The sequence below is a fragment of the Colletotrichum chrysophilum genome, assembly GCF_026319265.1.
Source record: "Colletotrichum chrysophilum strain AFK26 chromosome Unknown scaffold_7, whole genome shotgun sequence".
In the NCBI taxonomy this organism is placed as follows: domain Eukaryota; kingdom Fungi; phylum Ascomycota; class Sordariomycetes; order Glomerellales; family Glomerellaceae; genus Colletotrichum; species Colletotrichum chrysophilum.
The window spans coordinates 312,380-333,819 of NW_026517294.1; the positions used below are offsets into that span (position 1 = coordinate 312,380).

At 54.8% G+C, this 21,440-nt stretch overlaps 7 protein-coding genes across 7 annotated transcripts; 3 read left to right on the forward strand and 4 right to left on the reverse strand.

Annotated features, from left to right (window-relative positions):
- Positions 1-854: 854 nt before the first annotated feature.
- COL26b_001592 (uncharacterized protein) lies at positions 855-1,676 on the forward strand (the record flags this gene model as incomplete). The annotated part of the gene is made up of 4 exons (XM_053174538.1): positions 855-1,002; positions 1,142-1,166; positions 1,403-1,570; positions 1,634-1,676. 4 exons carry the CDS (start codon positions 855-857, stop codon positions 1,674-1,676), a joined length of 384 nt encoding a protein of 127 aa, XP_053041469.1.
- A 206-nt stretch (positions 1,677-1,882) lies between these two features.
- On the reverse strand, positions 1,883-4,356 carry COL26b_001593 (uncharacterized protein; the record flags this gene model as incomplete). The annotated part of the gene is made up of 3 exons (XM_053174539.1): positions 1,883-3,383; positions 3,435-3,528; positions 3,576-4,356. The coding sequence occupies 3 exons, from the start codon at positions 4,354-4,356 to the stop codon at positions 1,883-1,885; spliced, it is 2,376 nt and encodes a 791-aa protein (XP_053041470.1).
- A 773-nt stretch (positions 4,357-5,129) lies between these two features.
- COL26b_001594 (uncharacterized protein) lies at positions 5,130-6,025 on the reverse strand (the record flags this gene model as incomplete). The annotated part of the gene is made up of 2 exons (XM_053174540.1): positions 5,130-5,887; positions 5,947-6,025. 2 exons carry the CDS (start codon positions 6,023-6,025, stop codon positions 5,130-5,132), a joined length of 837 nt encoding a protein of 278 aa, XP_053041471.1.
- Positions 6,026-7,096: 1,071 nt separating this feature from the next.
- Positions 7,097-9,785, reverse strand: COL26b_001595 (uncharacterized protein; the record flags this gene model as incomplete). The annotated part of the gene is made up of 8 exons (XM_053174541.1): positions 7,097-8,053; positions 8,112-8,182; positions 8,243-8,662; positions 8,715-8,805; positions 8,857-8,986; positions 9,037-9,291; positions 9,343-9,457; positions 9,575-9,785. The coding sequence occupies 8 exons, from the start codon at positions 9,783-9,785 to the stop codon at positions 7,097-7,099; spliced, it is 2,250 nt and encodes a 749-aa protein (XP_053041472.1).
- Positions 9,786-13,185: 3,400 nt separating this feature from the next.
- COL26b_001596 (uncharacterized protein) lies at positions 13,186-15,181 on the forward strand (the record flags this gene model as incomplete). Its single annotated transcript, XM_053174542.1, has 4 exons — positions 13,186-13,406; positions 13,468-13,526; positions 13,597-14,253; positions 14,304-15,181. The coding sequence occupies 4 exons, from the start codon at positions 13,186-13,188 to the stop codon at positions 15,179-15,181; spliced, it is 1,815 nt and encodes a 604-aa protein (XP_053041473.1).
- A 719-nt stretch (positions 15,182-15,900) lies between these two features.
- On the forward strand, positions 15,901-17,212 carry COL26b_001597 (uncharacterized protein; the record flags this gene model as incomplete). The annotated part of the gene is made up of 3 exons (XM_053174543.1): positions 15,901-15,928; positions 16,095-16,349; positions 16,410-17,212. The coding sequence occupies 3 exons, from the start codon at positions 15,901-15,903 to the stop codon at positions 17,210-17,212; spliced, it is 1,086 nt and encodes a 361-aa protein (XP_053041474.1).
- A 601-nt stretch (positions 17,213-17,813) lies between these two features.
- Positions 17,814-20,815, reverse strand: COL26b_001598 (uncharacterized protein; the record flags this gene model as incomplete). Its single annotated transcript, XM_053174544.1, has 3 exons — positions 17,814-20,277; positions 20,330-20,384; positions 20,515-20,815. 3 exons carry the CDS (start codon positions 20,813-20,815, stop codon positions 17,814-17,816), a joined length of 2,820 nt encoding a protein of 939 aa, XP_053041475.1.
- Between the last annotated feature and the right edge of the window lie 625 nt (positions 20,816-21,440).

Consider the following 21,440-nt stretch of genomic DNA (forward strand, 5'->3'; position numbering starts at 1 on the left):
CACCAGATGTGCGCTCACTCACCGTTCCATGTCACGATGCGAAGTCCCATTTTGACGAACAGCCGCTCTTGAAGTTGAGCTTTGCAATTCTTAAATCAAATGGGTATCGCTCAAACGCCGGTATCACCTCGCTTCAACATCGAAAAATCCCAGAGATGCCGAGTGACGTCGATGAAAGGACCAATACAGAGAAGATGTAGAAGCGAGCGGCGAGTCAGTGACTAAAAGAGGAACACGACCCAAATACTGGCGCCTTTTCGTTCACGAACGCGAGAAAGTGAGACCAAGGCGTCTGGCTGGAGCAACTTCGCCCTCGACCGCTTACACGTCGTGAGTGACCGCGCGACGTCGCTGCCGTCATGGACGCGGCACGACCTTGAGGCGGTGTCACGTGACCCGATCCAACGCTGCTTCAACTCATCAATTGGCGTCCTTCTGATGACAATTCAGTTCATTATTTACACCCAAGAAGCAAGCGAAAACTCAGGTTCAAATTACGCCAATTTTGGGTTTCCCTTTTGGTAAACTCTGGCCGTTTGCAGGGGGTTAAATGCCTTGCTCACCCAGGAAACCAGTTCCTAATTACTTCCTCCGCAAATGACCTGACATCATTTAGTCATCCCGCAAAGCCCGCCCACCAAAAAAAGAGAGAGCGGCAGATCCCTGCCCTCTCATGCCTGCCTAACAATCCAGGCCACAAACCCGGCCATCACCACCACCGGTTCCCGCTAACCGAGCTCCATGACCTGATTCCCGTCCCGCAACGAACCTCAATCTTCACCACCGCCGACCGACGACCGAACGTCACAAAAAATCTCCCCTCCACCACCCACAACGGATACCGCACACACACCATGAGCGCCCGCCTCTTCTCCGCCGCCGCGCGCAGCGCTGCCCGCGCCCCGGCCGCCCGCTCTACCGTCCAGCGCCGCTTCGCCAGCACCGACAACGCCTTCGTCAGGGAGCGCGAGGCTGCCAAGCACCACGCCGCCGGCACCACTGGTTCGTCATATCATTCCTTCTGCTGCTGTGCGGGATTGCGAGAGGAGAAGAGAAGAGTGACATTGGGGACGGAAGCCAATTGGGCGATTGGGGGGAAACCAATTGAGTGAAATATAGAAATGCTAACGACCGTGAACAGAACTCTGGCGCAAGATCTCCATCTAGTATGCCTCCCCCCTAAGACCCCTCGAAGAAAACTCGCTCCTACGATTGAGGGAATCCCTACGCCGTCGAAGACATTGTTGATGCAGGATGTTGCGACGGAGGAAGTGTCGGAACTCGCATAGGGATTGGAGGGGCATGAATCACGGACTCGACGGCACGCGGGATTTGTCAATCGGAGATCGAGGGAAACCTTGAGCCAAGGAGATCGTAGGCTGACCATGTGTGTGTGATACAGCGCCTGCATTCCCGCCCTCGCCCTCGCCGGCGCCAACGCCTACGTCCTCTGGAACGAGCACTGGGAGCACTGGAGCCACATGCCCCCTCTGGAGGAGCGCGTCGAGTACCCCTACCAGAACATCCGCACCAAGAACTACCAGTGGGGTAACGGTGACAAGACCCTCTTGTACGTATTCACCCCTCCTGCGGGCTATGAGAGACGGGGCGAGTGTGCTAACGTAGTCCACAGCTGGAACGACTCCGTCAACTATCACAACAAGGACAAGGCTTAAATTGCCAGAACTCGGGCACCAGAATGCGTGAACTCGCATCGGGGAGGGAGCGATCCATAGACTCGGGACACGCTTGTTGGGGGGTAGACTATTCTGTACATTTTCCCTATGTCACAGCAATCGAAGAGATGCGGCCTTCTTAAAGAAACCCCCATTGCATTACTTATGCACCGTCCCAATGCAAATGAACTCTGTCGGTCTATAGCCTATGATACCGAGAGCGAAGCAGCGCTTTTCCGTAACGCAACATATGCGGCCGCGTAGTCGGCTGCGAGGACCTTATCTCCCGCCACCTTCATGATGGTGGCCTTCTTGGCCATCATCTCACACTGCCGTGTGATGTCCTCGATGCTGGAATAGTAATCAAACGCCTTTTGGATGGCGCCGGTGGCTCGAGTCAGATATTCCCTGCGCTTCGCTGACTGTGGCGCCATCTTGCCTGCCATGCCCATGTTGGCGTCTGCGAGGAAGGAATACAGCTGTCCTGCCAGGGCCGCCGAATCACACTCGAGGCTGCGTGGGAGGATGGCGTTGAGCAGCTGGATGGAAGCCTCGAACTCTTCCAGCGACGTCAGGATGTTGGCGATGGCACCAATGGCCTGCCACAAGCTCGCTACCAGCCTCGACCTCCAAGCTATGCTGGCGGCCCGCATGGCGATGGTAAACCCTCGCTGTGGCCGACCACACTTGTCGTAGAGATGGACTTTGAGCAGCATCAACCTCACGCGGAGCTGGATGTCCCTCTTGTCGTCCCGAAGCGAAGCAAGCATGCTTTCTACCTTGGAAAAAGCTTCTGGCAGGTTGCCCCGTCGGATGAGGCAGTCGACGTGAAGGAAGTCGATGACGAAGGCCATGTCGACCTCGAGGTCGTCTTTCTTCGATTGTAAAAGTTGGGCGAGGAGTTGCTCCGCGCCATCAAGGTTGTTATGGTGCAAATCTCTCCTCAGCTTGATGATTCCTCGGTACTTGAACCAGTATTGGTTCGGCTTCCAAGCTCGCAACGAGTTTTCGTCCAAGGTCTCCATCTTTTGCAGCGCCTCGTCGAATTTGCCCCTTGCCACGAGCTGTTGAGCTAGGCGAGCCGTGATCTTCAACTCGTCCTCAAAGGTCGAATGCCTTGCGTGACAGCGAAGAAATATCTCGCAGTTCATGGCCGAGAGCGACGCGAGACCGATCCTGTCCCACAAGGCAATCATGATGGAAAGCTGACCCCCAAACATGCTCTTCATGTTCCGCTCGACAACCAGGTGCGAGCTGCGGACCATGAGCTCGATGGACGTGGCCACACTCTCTCCGTTTGCGAGACCGAGCTTTGCCTCGCTGAGAAGCACTGAAGCCCACAGCATCCACATTCCCGTCTCCTTGGCCTTAACGCGCAGGTAGGCAAGGCTCTCCTTTGCTGTACCCAACAGACTGTCCGCTTCCAAGTCCTTAACCAGATCTGGATGGGCCATACCGAAGTGGAAGAGCCAGCTAAGGGCGAAGTTCAGGCAGGACATGTCGCGGTTTTCGCGGGCCGTGGACACGGTCTCGAGCATCGCGGCCATGGCTTCTTTGTAGCAGCCAAAGTCTGCCTGAAGCACGGCCAGGTTCATTAGCGCGTATTGGTAGAATGCTCTGTCCCGGTTCTGCATCGTGTAGTCAAAATACTGGTGGAGGAAATCGAATGCTGTGGGGTAATCGCCGGATTTCCACGCGTCCAGAAAGCTGTCAAAGGTTAGCAACCTAGCTGCAGCAGGAAGGGCAAACGAGACGAACCTCAAGTAATGCCTCAAGCTGGGTACCAAAAAGCTGTCGCCCAGAAGGTCATGGAATTGGTTGCGGAGTTCGAGCGGTATTCGTGTGCCGAATTCTGGTCTGGTCAGCTTTGCTTCGGGTTTCTCGACGCGATGGACTGACTCTGCATCTGATCGATTTGAAACTCCAACAAGAGCTCAATGTCATCTGTACTGACTGGAACAGCAGAGGGCGTGCCGCTTGACACCATGTCCCCGTAGACGACAGAAGTCAGCGCCGCCACGCCCTCCGGATCCCAATCCGCCTGGTCTCCCGTCATGAGCACATTGTCGAAGCTCAGCCGTCCGAATGACGGATTCCTCCGACGTAGGTACCCCGCGGTGGGTTGTCGGTACTGAACAAAGTCTGTCCAGAGTTGCGTGACATCGTGGAACCGCAGTCGCGAGAACTCCAGCTGACTCCTCCTGACGAACTGCCCGAGGGGCGAATTTCTCGACAGGGTGATGCCCGCCCGTTTTAGTTGCTCCTGGGCCGCCGCATCCCCCTCAATCCCAAGTCGGCGCAGTTCCTCTTTCGTCTTGACTAGGCACTTCGATTGTCGACCAAAGAATTCATGAAGTGCATCCAGAGAATTGATGTCCCATAGTTTTGCAAGGAATGTGTCCCATAGCTTCCTCCCAGGCAGACCGACGACAACGGAGTGAGCGCTGAGCAGCTTTTCGAAATCCTTGATTCCGATGACAAGGCTGACGGTGCTCTCTGCTTTCTGCCAGCGGTTTTCTATGCTGGCGGCGGTTGTCAGACTCTGCGGGTCTGGGTCGAGAAGACGGGATGTGATGAAGGACAGGACCGGGATGATGGCTGTGCTGGGGACGTGTTCGTCTGTGTAGAGCTCGACGAGGGCGAGGAGGCCAATCTTGGCTGGCGTGAGGTAGCGCGCCATGGCGTGCCCTCGTCAGTGCGAAAATGCTTTGGTCTCGCCTCAGGATGAAGTTTCGATTTCAATCATCTGTAGTTGTGCCGATAATCGTCAGGGTCGTGAATGACCATGTTTTGGAGGTTCAAGGCAAGTGAAGGCGGTAGGCGCGTCGGGACCGCGCCAAACGAAACGCCCTTGAGCAGGAGCTGAACCAGCGCGTTAGGAACGTAGCAGCTTCTTCTGCCTTGTACAAACCAGTGATTATACGACTTTTCGGCGCCTTCCACCTTCACTCAAATTACCGGTCGTGATGCGATGAGTGAGTTCCTGAGTGATGCTTCGAGGTCCACACTGTGACTTTGGCGGGGTGTGATTGGCCATAAATGCCGGGGAATAAAATCGTCATTTTGACCAATCATCAACACAGCTATCCTCTCTCAAGAAAATGGAAATTCCTCCGATGATGGTCATAGGAGCACCTTTTAGCGGGATGACAAAATGGTAATAGATTCACGGCAAATGTTTCCGATCATCTTTATTATCACCCAATTGGAATGTCTGGCGTTGTTCCAAGAGCATTGATCTTCGTTTGGTATTTTTACAGAATATTTCTACACTGTCCAATCCAGCTCCAAGCATGCCATCAGTCGTCTCTGAGCTGCCCGTGCTGTACTCACTGATAGCTGTCTCTCAGACCTGCCTGCCAGCTTCCGCCGGCAATCTAGATGCGAGCAAGCAACTGCTATACTTGCACGTTCCCCAAAGCTCCTCGTGCAGCCTGATGTAGGACTCGCACATCACCTAATTGACCACCGGATACTCTGCCCCTGCTTATTCCTCAACTCGCTTTCTCTCGCTTGCCTGGCCTTCTCCGTAGCAGCCGCATCGGCTTCCGCCTCTGCCGCCTCCGCCTCCTCGACATCATTCGTAGCCCATATCCTCTCGATGCAGAGCTCAAACGGTCCCGGCCTCCGGTCCGTGAGTCCAACTCCCACCGTCGTGACCTTGGACCTCAGCATCTCCGTCTGCGGCTCCACCACGAACCCGTGGTTCGTCCGCACAAAGTCGTTCCACTTGACAAACACCGTCTCCCACTCGCCCGGCCGCTTCGCGAACAGCCTGTGCTGGTGCAGATCCGTCGGCACGACCGAGTCCGTCTGCAGGTTGATGAAGTAGCTGCGCCCGTCCGACTTGACGCGCATCGCAAGGTATACGTAGGGGTCAATGTCCCATAATGACTTGCCGAACACCGTGGGCTGCTGGTTGGGCGTGCGCCATGCCGCGAAGCCTGTGCGCTGGATCTTGGGGTCGTCTTTCGGTAGGGCGGTGGATATCGTGCCGTGGAAGCGGGCGTAGCCGGTCCTTGTTGGTGGTGTGCTTTCGGAGGTTTGTGTCGGGGAGGTTGATGTTGAGGGGACCCAGTCGAGGGCGACCTCGGAGAAGCCGCCGATTTCGCGGTCGGAGAGGAGTTTGCAGTCTTCGGTCGAGTTGGGTGCGCGGAAGTCTTGGAGTATGTAAGGGCCTTGCGCGCCTTTTATGCCTTCTGCTTTGAAAGCTGCGACGGACGGGGTTAGTGGGGGCCGACGAGCAGACCTGGGGGCAGGAGGAGCTCACCAATGGTCGCGCTTCGCTTGAAATGATCCAAACTCCGAGCCCAGAAGCCCTTGCCCATGAGTGATGGTGTTGCCCGCATCTTTTTGGTATTTTGCCGTCGCAGCCAAGACGTTTGGTGGTGTGGTTGTTGGAGCCGAAGCTCAGTCTGTGATGCGCCACCGGTCGCGGGGCTTTTTTCTTCGATCCCTCTCGCTAGGTAAATTCGGTGCTGTGAATCGCTGTGAAGTGGGATATTGAATTTTTGTCGGGTACGCTCGAAATAGTGTCGGCGAACTTGGGAGATCTTCAGTTGCTTCCTTCAAGCTCCGAGGATGTACAAGGGTACATGGAGCTGACGCTTCTCATCGGGATAAATATGGCCCGCGCTACGGCTATTTGACGACATCAGGACTCCAGATGTCAACACCACATGACTTCCAAGCCGCAGGGAGCGTTCAAGCTCTTCATGATCTGTGCTGTATGACCCAATTCGCCGGATCGAACTTTGGATTAGTTTGGGCGGAAAGAAGCCCCCTAAAATTGCGTTTCCATCACATCACGCTGGGTCGGTGCCAGGTCTCCCATATCTGCAGACGTGCTGGCTCTTGAACCATCCCGATAGCTTCAGAGACGAAGATGATAGCAATCTTGCAGCATATTATTATCCGTGGACCGAACTTTGCGCTCGCAAACAGGCTACGACACCCGCAAACGTCCTGGTCACGAGATCAATCGCACGGAAGCTTTTACTCAAGACTGTATTGCTAACTAGATGAAAGTCGGCCTGACATCGAGAGTAGACAAAGTGCTCTTTGGCACAAACCAAACCTTCTATGACTCCATTTTGTTTCCATTTCTCTATTACCGAACCTTGAATCCATCAACCATTACCCTGTGTCACAAGAAAAAATCCCATCTGACCACACACCAAATCCCAACACCAATTTTGTTTGTTTATGGTTTGTAAACCACGAAAGAAGGAAAGAAAGATGAGATTTGTCGAGCAATACGATTGGGTACCAGTCGATTTGGAACCGAAATGTTGGATTTTCGAATAATAAGCCGATGTGTAAGTAGTCGAATGATTGATTCGGATCGTGGAAAACCGAAAGTTTTGGGGAAACCGACAACTGGAACCGGAATGATTGAAAATCGAACAAGAGAAAGTGGCCTAAGCCTGGGTGATGCTGTTGTCAGTCATGACAGGCTCAGACTGGGTGACCTGGTTGGCCTCAAGCTGGGGACCAGTGGGAGCGACGCCGTTGGAGCGAGCCGGGGGAACAGGGCTGGTGAAAGCCATGAAGGCGGCAGGGTCGACAGGGAACGGGGTCCAGAGAGGAGTTCCGTGACCGTAGCCCCAGAAGGGAGCACCAGGGGAAGGCTGAGGAGTCATGAAGCCGTAGGCAGAGCCAGGACCCTGAGAGAAGGGACCCTGGGAGAAGGGACCCTGAGAGAAGGGAGTGCCCATGTAGGAGCCAGACTGGGGCACCATGGGGGTGTTCATCTGAGGAACGGGGGGAGGGCCCATCTGCTGGTGAGGATGATGGCCCATGGGAGTGGCCATGTGCTGCTGGTTAGGGTGGTGACCGATGGGAGTGGCCATGTGCTGCTGCTGAGGGTGAGGACCCATGGGGGGAGCCATGTTGAACTGCATCTGTCCCTGAGCAGGAACCTGGACCTGAGCAGGAACCTGCTGGGCAACATAGTTCTGAACCTGGTTAGGAACCTGGTTCATGACGGGGCCATCCTGCTGCTGCTGGGTCTGGGCAGGAATCTGCTGAACGTGCTGGACTTGCATGCCGTTCTGGTGCTGAGGGGTCTGAACAACGGTGGGCTGCATGACGTTCTGGGTCTGAGCCATGCCAGAGTTCATCTCGTTGCGGAGAGGAGTCTGGCGAACGGGAGTGTTCTGGACAGCATCCTGGCTGAAGCTGGTACCGGCCTCGATAGCCAGAGGACCACGCTGCTCGCGAGCGGGAGTAGAAGGGGCTCTGCCGCCCATGTTGGAAGGGCCAGCGCCGTTGAAGCCGTTGCCATGGAATCGGCCAGGGGTGTTGGAGACACCACGACGGTTCTGGTTGGTGCGACGCTCGACGCGGATGTAGTAGCCCTGGATATTGTTGTTATGCTTCGAGGTGTCAGTCATCCATCTTGGTAAGTTGTCAAGGGAAAAGGCGAATACTTACATAGCGCTCGATGGCCATCTCAGGGACGGTCGGGTTGGTGAACTCGACGAAAGCGATGAGCTTGGGTCCCTCTGTTCATGTGTTAGCTTGACTCTTGGGTGTGGAAAGGAAAGGGAGAAATGACAGCTTACCACGGTGGTAATCAAGGCGCTTGACCTGAACGGATACGACGCTGCCAACGTCCTCCATGAGAATGCGAATGTCGCTCTCGGTGAAGTTGAGAGGCAAGTCGCCGATGAAAATGGAACGACGGTCGCGGTCGTAGGTGTCGAGGTACACGCGCTCAGGGTTGCGAGACCTGGCCTGCATAGCCTTCTTGAAGTCGTAGGCCTCGACATGGTAGACTCTGTTCAGGCGGAAAGCCTTGAGAACCTGCTGGGTAGAGTCGAACTCCTTGAACTGGACGCGGATCGTGACGGGCAGACGCATCTGCTGCTGGATCTCGTCATCAAGGAAGCGAGCGGTCTCGAGGTCGCCGAAGGGAGTAAGAAGCTCGTTGGCCTCCTCGACGGTGATCGCAGTGCGGTTGCGACGGTAGATGATGTAAGTGCCTGTGTGAAGAGTTAGTATGAGAAGAAGATGAGGCAGGAAATGGCAGCGTACGGTTGGCGCGCACAGTCTCGGTGCGGCAAGGACGGCCAAGGATCATAGCACCCTTGCCCTCGATGCGGGCCTCGTTGGCGTTCTCGTCATTCTATGATTGGAGTCAGTATGATGAGGTGGTAATAGAAGCGACGGTAATTACGGTGAACTGAACGAAAGCGAATGGCATTCCGTTGGTGTCGCGACGAATCTTGACAAAGACGACGCCGAAGCGCTGGAACTCCTTGGTGACCGCACCCTCGAGAGTGTAGTCCTCACGATGCTCAGGGAGGCTGTAGAGGTTAGAAGAGGACCGACCAGAGCTTGTTGTGAGAAAACTTACTTGGCAACGAAGATGCAAGCAGTTGCAGGCCAAGTAGCCTGAGGGTCAACGAGCTTGTTGCTGGCAGAGCGGGGCTTCGTGGGAGAGTCCTCGTCGTAGTTGCGGCGAACAACGTCCTTGCTCTTGAAGCCGGCCTGCTGAATGTGGCTCTGGTTGAGCTTGTAGGCAGAGGAAGACATGCCAAGGGGCTTGTCGTCGGCGGAGCTGTCATTGAAGACATCACCGTCGTCCTGAGCAGGGCCCTTCTGGGCGTGACTAGAGACGAGTTAGCTGAGGTAGAAGCGAATGGTAAGAAGATTGACTTACACAGACAAGGTAGCAGTAGCTGACATGGTAGGGCGCAGAGCCTTGCCAACGGCCTCGGAGCGGCGAGCCAAGCTGTTGGGGCTTCCGCGAAGGGAAGACACGTCCAGGCGGACACCTGTGATCGAGATGTCAGTATTTTTCATCGCGAAGGAAGCGAAATCGCGTAAGATGGGAGATCGCGTCATCGAAGCTATCAAAACAGAGAGGGGGGGAAAAAAAGAGGGAAGCTTACCACCACCGCGCTCAGGGTCGCGATCCTCGGACGAGGCCGAAGAGAAGTCAGGCGACTTGCTAGCCGAGACAGACAGGTTCTGGAGGCCGTAGACAGGCTCAGCCATCTGGGAGGCCGCAGAACCAGCCATCGAGGCCTGCTCAAGCTCGTGCTGGAAAGAGAGCTTCTGGAGCTGCTCGAGGAGCTTTCTGTTATCGGTAGAACCAGACATGATGGACGATCTTGATTTTTCCGCGACGCAAAAAAAGATGCAGCGAAGTAGTCAAACGAAGCTCGTGAAGCTGGGGATGTGCGAAAAAGGGAAGGATTTGGGTAGATGGAGATGGAGAGATGGATGGAGTAAGATGGGTAAGGTGGAAGAGGGTAGATGGAGATGGGTAAGTGTGTGTGGGAGAGAGATGGGGAGTTGTACAGGCAAGGTAGGAGATGGTTTGCTTTGGGGAGGTAGAGAGACCAAGTCTGGGGGTGGGTAGGGTTTCAGAAACCAGCTGGGTGCTGGTGGACAGAGGGGATATTCCAATATCTCAAAACGTGGGCTGCATAGGGCTTCAATCGTGGTTAAGAGAGCCCTCGGCGTTCATGATAATTACAAGAATGGCAAGAGCAGCCTCCAGGGAGAGGGGACCCGCCAGCTCTCGCCCTCTGTGAGATCAAGAGTAGTGGCACTCGCCTTTCGAGGCAGAAGATATTGGGTCTGTGTTGATCACGATGGTGGCAGAGGTGGTGGTGATTGGCTCTTTTAGAGGTGACTTAAGGGTCACACGCGCTGAACAGCCCCTATGGTGTTTTGCACTGATGTTGGTGCTGGCCGGAGCACACCTCCGAGTTTGTGGGCCCCCGAACCGGTAGTAGTCAAAGGACCTCCGGTGCCTCCGGGCATGTGGGTGCAGAAGTTCACAAAGTGGGGTGAACAGACTTGGTGCCTTTGTTGATATCAAGGCAAAAGAGTAGAATGGCACTTTGATCTTCATCTCGGAGTGCGATACTTCATCATCCAGCCTTTGTGTATGCAGACCCTCGGGGGCTGGCCCAAAGCATTCACTGCTTTGCTGGCTAATCTTCTTATTCACAAACTGGAATTAAATAAGTTGTGATCTACCTTCTGTTGAGGCAGGCTAGGAAGGCTATGGAGCTCCTGAGTCTACTTGTTCATAACTTGGGTGGCTATCAGAGCAGCTCAAGAAGGCGGAGAGGATGCTAGTAAAACCTTCCATCTGGACCCTCACTCGCTGCATAATTGTGGTGCAAATCATTGAATAGGATTAGAGACTGTAGCTGGCAAAATTGTCGCTGTTTGTGGTCACTGCAGAAGAACTATGCTGTCGGAAACAAGTTGCCTTGATCACACAATGACGAAGAAACGAATGCTGTTGGGCGTGGGTAGAGGTGTGGTCACTTGTGTTGACGCAGAATCGACCAAACAAAGATAAGACGATGCGATGTTGACAAGAAGACCCACCGTGTTAGTCGGATATGAAGGAAATTGGGAATCATAGATAGCGTCAGGTTTGAAAGCACGGGTTCAAAATATCGGAGTTATAGGTGGAATTACTTTCAACACCAGCGTTCAAGTCTAACGATGTTGAGTAGATCCCCGAGGAGACATCTTCGAGCCTGCCCAAGCCGGGTATCGGTGACTAGATACTTCAGCTTTGACCTGACTTCGTCGAAAACCTGCGATTTTTACTTGACGCAAGGCTTTGCACATCATACTATGAATCCGTAACTCCGCAATACTTCAGACTCGCCCCCATAGCCTTCGTCCGTGATATCAAACTTGTTGTTCAAGCGCATCATCGCTGTCTGCTGACCTGACATATGTTTCATTTCCTTGTGGGATAAGAAAGCAAAAGATCCCATGTAACGAGGGAGAAAACAGTGTCAAAAGGACACGAGGTAGAAGAATGGCGATAGAGACGGCGAACTTGACGACAATGACAACCATGAGATATATGTTGCACTGCGCAGAGATAACAATCCCCATATTTGGAGCCTTCATGTTTCCTCTCAACCAGTGGCCGCGTCATGTCCTCTTCCAAGAGCCACCTGGGAGTTTGAGGGTTGAGACGCGAGAGATGACATGATGATTGCCTGGTGGCCGTCGGTTCTCGTTCAACTTGAGCAGATGATTGATAATCAGTGCCTTGGGGCGGGATTATCGAACATGTGAACGGGCTTGAGTTGAACGACTGAGACATAGACCACTCCGGAATTGATTTCCCACCGTGGGGAGGAAAGTTTTGTGGCTTAACTTTGGTGACCCATCGAGCTTTTGTACTTGACGTTGTCTCCCACTGCGGCCCAACCTGGTGGTAGAGATCTGACCCGTCGTCGGGCTTGTCGAGGAATCTGGGAATCTGCTCAAAAGCCTTCATCTAATCAAGTTCATCCAATTCAGCGTCCTGCAGCTGGGCTTGCATTCGGCAGGCGATTCCCAATACGGAGGTCAGCCACCCAACGATTGGCTCCGCAGCTCCATCTCTTGGCGGGTAGGCATTCCCAAGCACAACCGTCTTTCGATTCCAAGGTTTACGCCCCTTGCTTCTGAGCCACTTTTCTAGCCCGAAAAGACCAACTATTATCGATCCCAGTCTTTGACGTGAACGTTGGAGAACCGTGTGTTCGGGACCTTCTCCGCATCTCCAAAAACCCTTGTCACCGCGGAGCTAGGGGGCAAGTACCGGTCCCCGGATTCCTCAGCCCTGGGATGTTTCTCCCCCCTCCGGAATTGGTTTTCCTCCTCCCGGTCTTCGACCTCGCTCATGTTCATCCGAGCCCAAACATGCGGAACGATGCGACCGCACCATGTATGCCACACCACGCGCCTCGATGATTCAGTGTCTTTTCTTTTCTGAATGCCACACGCAGGGTGGTAGCCAGGCTACCTTACCCAACCCTTCGAGTCCGAATGCCCCTATGACATGAGGACTGGTGCTCACTGCTAACTAACACCTGCCCTACGACGCAAAGGCTTGGTGAGCTGACTGGATGTCATCCTGGCTGCGGCATCGCCTTGTCTACTTCAAGCCACTGCACGTTTGTGGCCCGCACTAAGTCGCATCGATGGAGGTCCATCTCGAGTCCGCGGATCCAAGCGAGACACGTCTGGGCTGAAAGACGCTCTCTCAGCCACTGGTCTAGCCGATGTCTCGCCCTGGAGCGCCCGAGGAATGCGACGTCCCAAGCCTATCTATCTTCTGTACCACCTCAATGCTGCTAGTTTCACTCGTGAATGCACAAGAGCCCAATCGCCCTGAACTCTTCATTATCCATGTCTCCAGCCTCTCACCTGCCTTGGGGAGGAACCCCCCCCTGAATCACCCTTTCTGCCGGCCACGACTTCCCCAGATCCCTGGATTCCGGGGTTGCGTGGGGAAAGAATAACCATCCTTTCCCTTGAACTGGGGTAGCACATTCCGACGATCCATACGTTTGGATGAAGGCGTCCGTCTGCTGAGGGGAGGGTAGCCGTGCTACTTAATATTGGTCAACGTCCCAACTCCAAGGTAGCGAGACCCGCAGCCAGCAGCCTGGATCTTTTCTTCGCTGGATCTGAAGACTCTACACGTCCAAAGATCTCCGCCGATATTCGGTATCCAGTTCCAACAGCCATGTCTTCTTCTGACGGGCAGTCCGGCACGGAGGCCAAGGAACCTACTACGCGCCATCTCGAGACCGAGAATGATTTCAGCAAAGTACAGACCCACGATGGCAACGTCACCAAAGTGGTCCATGCCGATGGAACCGTCGACTACATTGATACGAAGGCCGTCGGTGGCAACTACGATGCCATGCCTGCCGGTTACTTTCGCAGCCCACAGTTCCTCGGAACGTTGACCGTATGCTAGATTGACGGGATCGATGTCTTTGGATTGAAACTGATAGGGTCTTAGGCTCAATGCCTCGCAAGTATCTGCGCATACCTGGGATGGGTACTACCTGCGAACACACTGTAAGTCTATTCATCAACAACGTTCACTTGAAGAGATACTGACCTGATTGAAGCACACTCATCAACGCAGACCTCGGTCCCTCCAAAAACATCAACTGGGTTGCCACCATGTGGACCATGGGCAGTTCGATTGGTTTCCTTCTCGTCGGTCGACTCTCTGATCTGTACGGACGCAAGTGGATGGTACTGGGGACTTCGATCCTCGGACTCGTCGGCTGCGTTATCGGCTCATGTGCTCAGACGGTTGAGACCCTTATTGCCGCCAATGTTTGCAACGGCATCGCGGCGGCCGGGCAGTTGTCGTTTGGCATCGTCATGGGAGAGCTTGTGCCGAACAAGTGGAGAGGGCCTATCGTCACTATCGTTTTCCTTTCCTCGCTACCATTTGCTGTCTTTGGCCCCGTCATTGCTCGGTCCCTCTTCGACAACACCGTCTCAAAGTGGCGATGGAGCTACTACATGGGGGACATCCTTGGCGTACTATCTTTGGTTCTATACTGGTTCTTTTACCACCCGCCATCATACGATCAGCTCCATGTTCACGGGAAGACCAGACTCCAGATGACCAAGGATTTGGACTTCGTTGGCATCTTTCTCTATGTTTCCGGGTGCGTGTTGTTCCTCATAGGTCTCTCATGGGGAGGGTCCGCGTATCCATGGGCGAGCGCGGAAGTACTCTGCACTCTTCTTATTGGCATCGCCACTCTTGCTGCTTTTGCCATTTATGGTAAGTGTCAAATTTGTTCTCAACGTGGTGCTTCAACTGACTTGCGGCAGAGGGTTTCTTCTGTAAAGTCCAGCCTTTGATGCCTCCAAGGATGTTCAAGAACATCGGCTTCGTCGCTATCATCGCCATCGCGACGGTCGGGGCGATGGTCTACTACTCCCTCACCGTTCTTTGGCCTACCATCATCGGCAGCATTTACACCACAGACTCGATGAAGATTGGGTGGCAGAGCTCGGTGGTCGGCGGCGGCATTCTTCTCGGCCAGACTATCGCAGGATTTACCATCTCTTACGTGCCCAAGGTAAAGTGGCAGTGCGTTGTTGCGTCAGCCTTATCATTTGCTTTCATGACTGCGTTAACCACGATCTCGCCCGATCGATGGGCTGCGACGATCGCTCTGGGGACCCTGGTGTGTACCTGGATCGGCTTCGTCGACAACATTTCGTTCCCTGGAATCACACTGGTCTGGGAAGCTCAAGATATCGGGCTCGCAACAGGCGTCATGGGATCCATTCGTGGTCTTGGTGGTGCAGTTGCGCAGGCGTTGTACACGTCTGTTCTAACAAATGAGCTGAATAAGAACCTGCCAAAGTATGTGGTTCCGGCAGCAACGGAGGCAGGTCTTCCGTCGTCGTCAATCGAAGCTCTCTTCGCAGCCATCACAGCGGGTGACTTTTCGACTGTTCCGGGCATCAATGCGGACATCATTTCGGCAGTGGGGAGCGCGCTCAAGACGGCCTACACGAGCTCATTCAGGATCGTGTTCTACACAACAATCCCGTTCTCGGTCATCCTTCTGCTAAGCTCGTTTCTGGTACCGAACATGGAAAAGTTCCTCAGCTACGATGTGGCGAAAAAGCTGCAGAGCAGCGAGAAATCTGATGTTCAAGGGAAGACCGAGAAGACAACGACACCGTCTCAGGTCTGAAGTCCGTGGGTGTCGTCAGTCTGTAGTCAGCAATTGTGTTCAATGACATACCGAAGTTCTATCATCGTCGCTGTGAACAGTGCAGCCCATGATACCATTTACACTTGGCCGTCATCTCAGCTTGAAACTGTGACAGCATGCGGGGTTGAGATACACCCGGGCAGGCATCCTGTTGAAGCAGAGGCACAATGCGATGAAAGTTCGTGATGGGATGACAATACACCGAGCCGGGAACTGCTACTCCCTGGGTATGCCACACTCGTGACAGATCACTTGCAACTACTTCGTGGTTCCAATCGCCGGCCGGCAATATCGACAGACACCAGATCCCGACCGGTTTCTGGACCCTTGCCATCTGCTGGCGCAAGACCGGCTGGGGAAGGGCGGGAGATGGCAGTCGCAAGTATGAAAAGAATGAGGGACAAAAAAAAAAGTCAGTTCCCAATCAGAGACGACCGATTTACCGCGCTACAGGTGCTCCGTCCCCTGCACTGCACAGAGACGCAAGCTCCGATGGCGGGGCATGGCGGGGTGCTACCGACGTCGCTCCCTCGTCCCCAAAAAATAATCGGGCCAGGGCGCGGCACGACATGCCACTTCCCTCTTGACTCACATCACCGTCGCCCATATATCAAGCCCTCCCGCTTCTCGGACTGGTCTGTCTTTGTTTTTCTCACCTCAATTGATACCCTCGATACCCCCCGAAACCCTCAGACACCATGGGCGAATTCCCCGTCAAGAAGTGCGGTACGTGCGAACGCAATCCCCCCCAAATTGCCCCTCCCCCGCCATGAACCGCTGCCGCCCCTGCGCTCCTCCGTCAACGGAACCTCAACACCACGCACACGAGACCACGATGATGAACCCCACACTCGAGAATACACACAAATACTGACATGATCCGATAACACAGGCGTCCTCGGCTGCACCGGCTCCGTCGGCCAGCGCTTCATCCTCCTCCTGTCGCAGCACCCCTACCTCAAGCTCGTCGCAGTCGGCGCCTCCTCCCGCTCCGCCGGCAAGAAATACCGCGATGCCGTCCGCTGGAAGCAGGCCTCGCCCATGGGCCCCTTTGGCGACCTCGTCGTGCGCGAGTGCAAGGCCTCCGAGTTTGCGGACTGCGACATTGTCTTCTCCGGCCTGGACTCCGACGTCGCCGGCGAGATTGGTTCGTTACCTTGACGCACCTCTCTGTACATCATCATAGCTAACACAGCCCCTACAACAGAGATGGAATTCCTCAAGGCCAACCTCGCCGTCTTCTCCAACGCAAAGAATTACCGCCGCGACCCCCTCGTCCCCCTCGTCGTCCCCACCGTGAACCTCCCCCACCTCGACCTCATCCCCCACCAGCGCGCCCAGCACAAGCTCCAAAAGGGCTTCCTGGTCTGCAACTCAAACTGCGCCGTCATCGGCCTCGTCATCCCCTTCGCCGCCCTGCAATCCGTCTTCGGCCCCGTCGACGCCGTCTCTGTCGTCACCATGCAGGCCGTCTCCGGCGCCGGCTACCCGGGCGTCTCCTCCATGGACATGATCGACAACGTCGTCCCCTTCATCTCGGGCGAGGAGGACAAGCTCGAGACCGAGGCCCAGAAGATCCTCGGCAACATCACGAGCGACCTCACCGCCTTCGAGGACCAGAAGGACCTCAAGGTCAGCGCCGCCTGCAACCGCGTCCCCGTCCTCGACGGCCACACCGCCTGCGTCTCCCTGCGCTTCGCCCGCCGCCCCGCCCCGAGCGCCGAGGACGTCAAGAAGGCCCTGCGCGAGTACGTCTCCGACGCGCAGAAGCTCGGCTGCCCCTCCGCGCCCGAGAGCCCCATCATCGTCTTCGACGAGCCCGACCGCCCCCAGCCGCGTCTGGACCGCGAGCTCGGCCGCGGGTACACCGTCAGCGTCGGCCGCGTCAGGGAGGACGAGAGCGGCATCTTCGACATCAAGTTCGTCGCCCTCAGCCACAACACCGTCATTGGCGCCGCTGGCTCTTCCATCCTCAACGCCGAGGCTGCCGTTCTCAAGGGCTTTGCTTAAAGCGTTCTTGAATGATTTTCAAAGATATACACATATTCACATCAGGTGTCGGGCATGGGATGGGGTGCATTTTCTGGAAAGTCAAAAAAGATGTATAGGGAATCTTGGACATATTTTACGGTAGATGAAAATGGTGCAAGCGGTTTTCGATGAGCAATTTCCCAAAATATGTGATGATCACTGCAGACTTGGAAGGTGAATGAATTACTTCAATACTGAATTTCTAATTCTAAGCATCTAGGCTCTATCTTGGGATGCCAATGACCACTTATATCTGCAGATGTATCCACGGGCTGCCTGGTCCAAGGCCGCCAAATATGTGCCTGATGCAATCTGGTCGCAAGCAACCAGCCGCTCCTCCCCAACACTGTGGTGCCATTACAAACTATCCCTCCTTCTAAATGAATTCTTTTTTTCCGCCCAACGCCTCATAATCCGTTTCTCATGCAAATTCGTTCAGGCCGGGGTGGCGGCCGTCTATGCAATGCTATGCAATAGTGCGAAGAAAAAACGCCATCAAGGCGTGTCAAAACGATGAAGTCGCAGGCTTGGTACACGGCGTCGTGGTGCCGTTTAAAACAATTGGTGTGTAGAAATCAGTTCAAGCCTTCTGGTCCTTCTCTTGGATGGGCGAAACATCCCCCTTCGTCTTAAAATACTTGTCCTCGTCTCCCTCATGGATTGGTGAGATCGTGGACTCATCCGACTTGCTGTCGCGCTTTTCGTCCGCAACCATGGCGCCAGGAGTCATAATGTGCTCCTCCGGAACCTCTTCGGTGGGCGTCATGATCCGGCGAAGCTCATTCGTTGACGCTGACCGCTCCGGAAGTGGCGTGTTGTTGTTGGATCCACGACCAAGATCTGGCTGGGATTCCGAGTGAGACACCTGTCGGAAGGAACCATTTCGTTGATGGCCGTTGCGGTGGGTAAGTGAGCCAGACCGCTCACGGGTCACCTGCTTATCCCACTCGGCGAAATCGGCTGAACTCCATGACGCGCGGTGAGAGTTTGCTCTGGCACGGCGCGGCAAGGAGTTAACCGAGTAGCGCGAACTGGCACTATTCGCTCGGTTTCTGGTCTTCGTGCCCGGTGCAAACTGAACAACCGATGCATTCACAGGCCGAATGACGTCCTCCATCTCACCCGCTTCGTGCTCATCTTCAATCTTGCGAGCTCGACGAACACTGGTTACGTTGAAGTACGGCTGTGGGGGCTCCCGAGGGGGAAGTTGGCTGGGGTCGGGTTTCGGGGGCGGAGGGAGATCGTCCGCCTTTGCTGCCATGTGCTCGTAGTATCTAATGCGAAGTCCGTCCAGCTTCTCGGGGAACTGCTCGCGGTTCCGGTTGAGCGACATCCATGACGAGATGCAACCGAGGACGATCAAAACCAACACCGCGACGACGAGGAAGCCCTGAACCACGATGATGATGATGCCAAACACTGTCGATAGGATGCGACCAATAGCAAAGGCGGGTAAGAAGGCGATGGAGAAACCGGCAGTCGCCACCTTTGCAATGCCGAGCATCCAAATCGCCAGGGAGTTGTTTCGCTGGCCCTCAAACGGGTTCAGTTTGATAAACACCAGGAAAGCGATGATCTCCCAGATGAAAAGTCCAAAGACTTGCGCAAGCGGGTTTCGGGCTCCACCGCCGACGAAGCATGCCCGAATGAACTGGTAGCCGAGCCAACACGCGAAAAACCACCATCTCGTCCGGCGGTATCGAGCAGCAAGCCAGCCGAATCGCTTGATGTACGCCTCGTCCTTGTGGACTGTCGTTCGGTTGGGGTCGTCATCAACGTAGCGAATCTTGAAGAAGGGCATCGACCCGTATCGTTTCGCCGTTGTTTCCTTCTCCCCGAGGTTGCTTGCGCGGGTTGCTGCGACAGCCGGAACCGAGCTAAGTAGCTTGCCTTGCTCAAAGACGATCGTGTCAGGACCCATTTCGTACTTTCCGAGGCGTAGACGGAAGAAACAGGCATAAGCGGCTATGCCACCAACGCCCACCAGTAGTATGAGAAAGAAGATGGCCGCAATAGCGGTAGGGCCGGCGGGTGCGCGTATGTTGAATTGGAACAGGGCCAAAGTCATCAGAGAGAAGAACGCAACGAGGAGCGTTCGCAGAACACCAGCCGCCAGGTACCCTCCTAGATGATTCCTGAAGTACAAGAAGCGGTCCTCGTTCATCAGCTTGAACCGTGCCATTCCATCAAGAGAGAACTTGAGAACGGTAATGGACACAGCAACAAGGCCGATTGCTACCAACCACCAGACGAGACCGATGGTGAAGGCATCCGCGGCCGGGATGCCAAGAGCTGACAGATCTCCAGCAAATCCAATCCATTTACCAGGTGTAGGCATTCCAGGGGCTACCGGAGAGCCGGACCAGTAGTATTCATAGGGATTGCTTGTGTTGAGCTCTCTGACAGCGAGCTTGGCGATTTGCGGAAGAGGGGCAACTTCGATGGGGGTGTCCGAGAGACTATCAAATGAGCGCCCGTAGATCTGTTGGACTATACCGCCGCCGGTGTTGATGACCGTCGATCCTGCACCACCGACTTGACTAGCATTACCAGTCACTCCGGCAAATCCGTCAATCGAGTCAACCATTTGCTTGCTGTATATCATGCCCGCAGCCCATCCAAAGTTGCTCCACCAGGCAGGCAGAACGCTGGGCCAGTCGACAGATAGGGCGCCGGAGAAAAAGACGGTCTGGAAAGTCTCAAAGATGACAAGTACTGATAGAGAGTGGGCGTAATGCGTTCTGATGTGAGTAATGCTGACGCCGTAGATTGCAGTTGCAACTGAAGCAAGGATTGCGGCCAGAGTGAAGACGCCGAGGATCGAGGAAATGGCTGCAGGATGAGAGAAGCTGTTACCATTCCGCATAACGGCCTGGAAGCAACCGATTTGAGTCTCGCTCGAGTTTGCAAAGATCTGGATACGGGCTGAACCTTCAAAGTCGGGGATGTCGAGGGCGATGGAGGGAATGCCATCGATCTGAGCTGGCGTGAGCCTAAACTCGGCGAAGGCAGTAATCGGAACGCTCGCATTCAAAGGGCACAGACTACACAATGTCAGCGAGTCATTGCGAGGAGGATGCAGGGACGTTGACGCACCTCGCGATGTTGGTCATGCACGGGTTAAAGTTCATCTCGAATCTTGTCTCGCCATCTGCGCCAAGTCAGCACATCCTCATTTCTTGCATGCGAGTTCGTCTCAAGTCGGCTTACAAGCTTCGACATTGATGTGCACTATTTCAACGTCAGTAGTCTGGAAAAAGCTGGGGGTCATTCAAGCATACTCATCAACGACTCGTTTCGGATGCTGGTTGTTCCATCGAGATGGAACTGGACCGTCATGTTGTCGGCATAGTAGGCGGCGTCGAATTTGGTGACGTTGAAAAGACTCTGTCCTCCAAGGCAGTCGCCAAAGTCGCCAGTGAACAAGGCGGGACGTCGGTTGGTGGCGAGCTCTGCGGTGTTGCCATCCTTATCCTGCCCGGTGATGTAAATGGTCTCCGTCGCAGCAAAAGCTGTCGTGAACGAGGCGAATACGGCGAGCCAACTCGCAGCAGCCGATAGTGAAGCCCCCAATCTGGCCATCCTGAGCAATCGAGGCAAGTGACGACAGAACGGTTCGGTGGGCTCGCAGGGCGAAAATGCCCGAGAAAGAAGATCGGGTGTGACGATGGACGGGTGTTATCTGGTAGCTGCAGAAGCGATGTCTAGGGTGTATCGAACCGAGCTGATGGTGAGCCAGGTCAAAGACATAGAGATGTTTCAAGCTGCGAGAAGCTGTGTTGCAGGTTGAGACTCGAGGTTGTTCGGAGGTCGCGGAAGATCGTGTACGCTCCCGAGGAGACGGAAAGCGGGTGGTGGAGAGCTCTAGGGGTGTCTCCGAGACGAAATGGAGCTGTTTTAGATGGTGTTGACCGGGATTCTCGGTACTTATTTCGTTTGTACGGTGATGACGAATGCGCAATGTTGTGGTGAGCCGGCGAAGCGGTTCTCAGTCGGAATTGGATCGCTTCACGACGTTTGGAGAGGACTGGTGATGTTTGAGTCGGAGTGTTTGTTTGCAGACGCGGTCGCAGCGGCGAGACGTGGCGACAGATGCTGGCAAGCAAAGGGTGTGTTGCTTTGGCGGGAGGCAGGTACAAGATATTGAAAGAAGTTGCAGGGGGGGCCTGCGATGTTCAAGAATTCCCCCAAACCGGCGGCAGACCCG